The sequence below is a fragment of the Cornus florida genome, unplaced genomic scaffold (genome assembly GCF_030987335.1).
Source record: "Cornus florida cultivar Cherokee Brave unplaced genomic scaffold, ASM3098733v1 CherokeeBrave_3.0.0_Hap2_Chr11, whole genome shotgun sequence".
Classification (NCBI taxonomy): Eukaryota; Viridiplantae; Streptophyta; class Magnoliopsida; order Cornales; family Cornaceae; genus Cornus; species Cornus florida.
The window spans coordinates 76076764-76083625 of NW_026775581.1; the positions used below are offsets into that span (position 1 = coordinate 76076764).

General features: G+C 37.5%; 1 protein-coding gene across 1 annotated transcript; it reads left to right on the top strand.

Annotated features, from left to right (window-relative positions):
• The first annotated feature begins 1709 nt into the window (after window positions 1-1709).
• Window positions 1710-4657, top strand: LOC132286634 (valerianol synthase TPS1B-like). The gene is made up of 7 exons (XM_059788994.1): window positions 1710-1883; window positions 2007-2283; window positions 2477-2852; window positions 2945-3163; window positions 3260-3398; window positions 3513-3761; window positions 4021-4657. The coding sequence occupies exons 1-7, from the start codon at window positions 1764-1766 to the stop codon at window positions 4318-4320; spliced, it is 1680 nt and encodes a 559-aa protein (XP_059644977.1). The 5' UTR covers window positions 1710-1763; the 3' UTR covers window positions 4321-4657.
• Window positions 4658-6862: the final 2205 nt, after the last annotated feature.

The window sequence follows — 6862 nt, forward strand, 5'->3', positions numbered from 1 at the left end:
ACAAACAAAGACCCATTTCACATATGCCCAAACTCCTCAACAAAAACAACAACAATACTGCCCAATCCTCCATTCACAAAACAGCAACCTAACAAAATTAAATCATAGACCCAAATTTCATTTTTGTATCAGTTTATCTCAACAAAATCACAGTTTGAAAATCGAAGATATAATCAATGAGATAAAAAATTCCTGATTGGGAGAGAGAGAGATCAACCAAGAAGATCCAATTTTCAATTTACATCAAAAATTAAAAAAATCATGCATGCCCAGCACATAATCGTACTAAGAAGAATTGTTCAAATGAAAAAATGTATACGGTCTTGAAATTTGCAAATATGAATTACATTTTTTTTTTCCCCCTTTCTTCCCCTCCCAATCCTTTGACCAGTGGTGTTAAATCTGATAAAAATAATAAAACATCTATCAAATCGAAATTAGAAGACTGGGTTTATTAGAAGACGAGTAGTACAGAAATTAGGGTTTTCCTCAAATCGAACACATCAGAACAATTTTCAGGTCCTTTTATTTAAGAAAAAAAAATCAATAACATGTAGTGTTTGTTTTTCGAAGTCGTTTACTTTCAAAATGAAGCTCAAATCGAACAATTTTTTTCCGAAGAAACGGAAAGCTGCTCAAACATCGATTGTTCTTTGAAGGGAAGAGGAAATTAGCTTAGATCGATGTTGTTTATGGTCACGCAAGTTCTGTATCGCACTGTATTGCCTTTGAAATCGAATCGCTCTGTGAGTCGCCTGACGCCCGCTGCTGCCTTCCAACCCTAAAATGTTCCAACTTTCCTTTTATAGGTGGTCTGAGAAGTAGGAATAAGTGGGTTTTTGTATCATCCGCTACAATATTGTAATAGCCCAAACAGTACCTCAAACATGCTGAACAACATTTTGTTGCTTCAACTTTCGGCCTAAAAAATGAAGTTTTTTTTTTTTTTTTTTTTTTGTTAAAACCTAAAAAATGAAGTTGTTCCGACACTGTTGCAAGCAACACAGGCCTCCCCAAACATCTTTTGGGCCTCAATAGTGATACTGTAGCTGGCCTGAAACATTACAACACAGAACAGAACTCCAACCAAACATGCCCTTAGAAATTGTTACTAAGAGAGAAACTAAACTTGCAGAAAGAGTAGCACGTATGCCTTAAAACATTTGAACACATGACATATTAGACAACCCAATTCAACAACCACCAAAACCTAAGGTCTATTCAACTATCAACAGCTTCCGTCGGTAAGAAGTGAAGGTGTACTTATAATGGATAATATATATATATATATATATATATAAGTCTCACTTTACTTTGAGTGATTAAAAAATATATTATTAAACTACTACGTTTGTTAATATAAAAATATATTGTGCCAAAAAATACGGAGGTAGGGGCTATGTGTGTATATATATATATATAGAAAAGTCTCACTTTACTTTGAGTGATTAAAAGATATATTATTAAACTACTATGCTTATTAATATATAAATATGTTGTGCCAAAAAATACGAAGTTAGGGGCTATGTATGCCGTCGGTACTTTTAGTCTACAAAGCCGTCCAATAATTTTCTTCTACCCGTTACAATGTCACAAAAGAACAAAAGACCTGTCAACTAAATTATATTTCACGTTGGAGTATGAGTCCCCCATTCCTTCCTATAAATATGAATGTAGATGAAGTGTGTATTGCATAGCTGATAGCCCTTACATTTAACTCTTGATACAAGTAAAACATAGTCACCTCCTACTTACATCTTCAAATGGCCTCCGTTGAAGTTGCTAATCTGATGAACTGCAACCCCGACACTGTCCGTCCTGGAGCAAACTTTGAGCCTAGTTTATGGGGTGATCGTTTCAGTTCATTCTATCTAGATAACGAGGTAACATTCATGTGATTTTTATGTATAGACACACAAATAAATATTTTTATATGTATATGTAATAGGTAATATCTTGTTATGTATTGCGTTGTATAATTGTGTTGCTCTGATTTGGGTATGCAGGCATATGAAAGGTATGCTAAAGAGGTTGAAGTGCTGAAAGAAGTAGTTCGAAGTATGCTAATAGAAGCAAAAAGTAAAGCAACAGAGAAAATGAATTTGATTAACACACTCGATCGCCTTGGTATCTTCTATCACTTCGAGAAAGAGATCGATGAGCAGTTGAAACAAATCTTTCACTCTCATGCTCACTTCGAAAATCATGAAGAGTACAATGATTTGAACACTGCTGCAACTCATTTTCGAGTATTCAGACAATATGGTCATAAAATGCCTTCTGGTAAGCTCCTCATCACACACACACACACACACACACACACACACACACACACACACACACACACATATCAATCAGAGCATGCACGCATTCACACGTACCTATACATATAAAAGCAAGAAATCATATATATGCACAACATTCACATCACTTGCACACATGGCTGATACTGTATATATGATGGCTTGTGAAACAGATGTCTTCAACAAATTTAGAGACAGCAACGGTAAATTCAAGGAAAACCTCACTCGGGATGTAATGGGTATGTTGAGCTTGTATGAAGCCGCGTTCTTGAGGACACATGGAGAAGATATTCTAGATGAGGCTCTTGCTTTCACAATCGCTAACCTCAAGTCTGTGGATACTGATGCACTATGCCCTTTTCTTGCAAAGCAAGTAATTCATGCCCTAGAGCAACCCCTCCGCAAAGGCATCCCAAGATCAGAAGCAAGGCATTACATTTCTGTCTATGAAGAATACGATTCTAAGAACGAATTGTTATTGAAGTTTGCAAAATATGACTTCAATCTGGTGCAGTTGTTGCACAAGCAAGAACTTTGCCACATGTCAAGGTAATGAGCAGATTTATGCCTATGTGTGTAGTGATCTACACAACGATATTTCTTTTTTAATAAATTTAATTTATCTCTTCTATTGTATATAGGTGGTGGAAAGACCTAGAGTTTGAAACAAAACTTCCTTATGCGAGGAACAGATTGGTTGAGTGCTATTTCTGGGCTATGGCAGCGTATTTTGAACCTCATTACACGGTTCCACGGGTCATGCTCGCTAAAGTTATTGTTATGTCTTCGGTTCTTGATGACACATATGATGCATATGGTACACTTGAAGAGCTTAAACCTTTTACAGAGGCAATACAGAGGTTTAATATTTACATCCCAAGTTCTATTTTTCATTGTGGATGATAATGTTTGGTCTTCAATTGAATGAATATGGAAACCGTGTTATTAACTTTTAGGTGGGATTGGAGTGCCATGGATGATCTTCCAGATTACATGCAGGTATTCTACAGAACTCTCCTAAATCTCTATGAAGAATTTGACAGGGAAGTGTCAAAGGATGGAAGATCGTATAGCGTTGAGGGCTCGAAAATTGCTGTAAGGCTTTTTCCATTTTCTATTTTTTTTTTTTTTTTTTTTTTTTTTTTATTTCTACCATTTTATTATTTATTATGACAAGTAGCTCATATCCTCACTTTTGTTTAATGACAGTTTAAAGAACTATCAAACAGTTACTACTTGGAGGCCAAGTGGTACAAAGAAGGATATGTGCCATCTTACGATGAGTACATGGTCAACGCGCTTAAAACCGCAGGTTATTACTTGGTCACAGTATCATCCTATTTGGGCATGAGAGGGATTGCCATGACTGAGGTATTTGACTGGGTAGTAAAGAAACCTAAAGTTTTGGTTGCTTCGTGCAAAGTTGTGAGGCTCATGGACGACATAGTAGACTACGAGGTATATTTATACACACATTTATATAATACATTCCTTGATGCATTTGAAAAAAAGAACATGAATCTTTTCCCATCCCTTATCCTGTATATTCCTATGCACTAGTAAATTAGCTACACAAGACACTACATTACAATGCAATACACTACATCACGAGATGAAAAAAATGGATAACGAAATGCCATTTGTATACATACAATTGTGGTCCTATGTTATAATGTAAACATCTTAATTAACAGTTATAAATCTTTAATCTTTGTAGGAAGATCTGGAGACCGGAAATGTTGCTACTGGGATTATATGCTACATGAGGCAGAATCCCGGCAAGATGACAAAAGAAAAGGTTGTTGATGTGTTCAATAAAGGGGTTGCAGATGCATGGAAAGATATCAATGAGGAATGCCTCAAGCCAAACTACATCTCCAAGCATATCCTAAGGAGAAGTGTCAACCTTACTGGATTAGTGGATTGCTTCTTCAAGACTAGTGATGGATATACTCATCCTGATAAAGTGTGGAAATATCATGTCGTCTCATTGTACATCGATGCCATACCCATATGAGCATGGATATGTATGTTGCTAAATGCTTGTATTGAGTTTAATTTATACTTAAATACTTGTATGAAGCACGAATAAATCTTGTCTAGCAGATAACTGGGTGGTTTGTACCTCATTCATTAATTTATTTCTTGAATTCAGATCCGTTTGATGTAATGAAATGGACTGAATGCCTACTACAAATATGTGTCAATTTAACATGAATTTTTTTTTTTTACTCTAATAAAATAATAGAATAATTTATCTGCTGTAAAGATATTTGTGCTATTTTGGGGTTTATGTCAACTAAATACCCCCTTATTTCTTGTTGCTCTCTAGTTTTTTTCTATTTTTTTTTTTTTTTTTCATCAGTAATCAGATTCCCGTAGAAAGTGTACACTAAGTCACATAATCCTTCTTAACAAGTGTCGCTCTCACGCTCCGAGCGCGCTTCTGTTCTCACGTTTTATGCGCGCTTTCGTTCAAATTTTCACTACTTATCGCTTAATTCTACCGTTCTCACACTCCCGCTTTTAAATTCGCTCTCATTCTCACTCCCGTTTTTAAATTCGCTCTCATTTTCACTCCCGCTTTATGAGACTTAGAGTATACACAGACAATTTTGAAAAGTCTATATATAAAAAAGAGTGTTATTGAAGTCCAACATTTAGGCCCACTGAATAATGGAAAAAGGAATATGCCATACCCATATGACCATAAATATCTTCATGAGGGTCCATATGTTCTTATATCTTCCATGCTCATAATTGACCGCAAATGTTTATTTTATAATTAGAAGAAACGTCTAAGATCACAGTTAATGTATTTGAATAGAAAGTGACAATTCAACCACAGAACTCCTACAAGGGCTGCCTTTTATGTTCTTCAACGATTGCAACTTTCCTGAGTCCATAATTTGACTGACTTTTCTTATTTCATATCCACATACACTTGATAGTCTTAAAGATCTTTGTGCCACAGGGGGTTATGCATCCATGACCAGTTTATGGTCTTATTCGATTTCCAATCCGTCTTTTGTCTCTTATTTTGACCTTTGCACGATATAAATTTGTAATTGATATATTTCGTTATTGAAATATTATTTGTGCTATTATCTGTGATTCCAATTAATATATTTTAATAATTGTAATTGAAATACATTAATTTTTGGTCGTAATTGACCGCAAATGCAAAAAAGCGTTTGCGAAAGAGTGTCGAATAAAGAATGTCCAGCCATCGTAGAACGGGGCTTTGATACCAATTATTACAAGGCTAAATCACACCACAAATTTTTGCCTCTATAATGGCACTTAGGGCCACCAAGTCTCAGCCAACACTCAATACAACATACACATAATACTAAAATGTAAAGAAGGCACACATAGTTTACAAGGACAAGCCCCAACCTTTGCTCATATTAAACATATTACAAAGGAACACAGATTCGTACAAAGAACCAAAGCTCAACACACATTATGTTTCACTCCCTATTTGTCCCTCTACAGAACCCACATTAATAATATATAGGCAAACTCTCAAAACCACCCATGCACTAAAGTGGTGGATGACACCCTCATCCACCTAAGATCGTCCTGGCACCCTCTAAGTGTGCCAGCACTACATATGTAGTTGCCAAGCCCAACTACTAGGTTGTTGGCACGCTCTGCTCATGCCACTTGCCCACAAGAAGTTGCACATTATCTGACACCTTTTATATATTAGCATAGTGGAGGAAAACCGACCCCAACCGCCTGTGTGTTGTCTCCTCAGATCTGTGCCACATGCATGGGAAATTACTCAGCACACCCCCACTCCCCATAATATATGAACATGAGTGGGAAGTGTTAGTAACTGCCTCCAACCAACTGAGCCCACTTAGCCATCTTCTGTAACCATAAGCATTACTTATGTGGTCCATGCTTTATGCAACATCTGAGCAAACCTTGTGAACCTAGCCCATGCCAATCCCACTAATTTGCATCCATATATAAATGTCTCAGAGTGTATGGCGTGCCAAGCCATGCATGCCCGTGTGCACGTCTAAGTGCATGCCCGAATGCACGCCCATAAGTACGCTGCTACACGCTGGTGCTCATCTGTGCGCGCCATGCCTGAACGCCAGTGTGCACGCGGCTGCACGCCCGCGTACACACCGGGGTAGACACTTACCCGCGCGCCCGCCTGGATGCTCGAGTGAGATCCGCTAAGCCCTTTATTAGTTTGGATGCTCCCCTTTTGTGCAACCATCTAGGAGTGGTGCAACACGTGCCCATGCACGTTGGCTAAGCCCTCTAAGAAAGCCATGCCATAGCCCAGCTGATGTGCTTAACAAACCCCTCCCTAGTATAGTTCTAAGGAATATTAGCACTTTGATAGTGGTAAACGTCACATGTGTTTGAGGAGTCATAATGGCCTTTCAGGCCTTTCCTGGTATCCAAATCAAGTGTTGTCTGTGCCAACCATCTTCTATGGACTCAAGGTACCTCCCATAAAAATCCCGAGCCAAAACTCCAAACTTCACTTTTTACCATATTTACAAAAATGCCACTGGGCACCCCCAATGCAC

What these genes read in the sequence shown, in the direction of transcription:
- LOC132286634 (XM_059788994.1), top strand. Translation starts at nt 1,764, where the DNA reads ATGGCCTCCGTTGAAGTTGCTAATCTGATGAACTGCAACCCCGACACT. An exon ending in TGGTCATAAAATGCCTTCTG is followed by an intron (nt 2,284 to 2,476) that starts GTAAGCTCCTCA and finishes CTTGTGAAACAG; the next exon opens with ATGTCTTCAACAAATTTAGA. An exon ending in TTTACAGAGGCAATACAGAG is followed by an intron (nt 3,164 to 3,259) that starts GTTTAATATTTA and finishes ATTAACTTTTAG; the next exon opens with GTGGGATTGGAGTGCCATGG.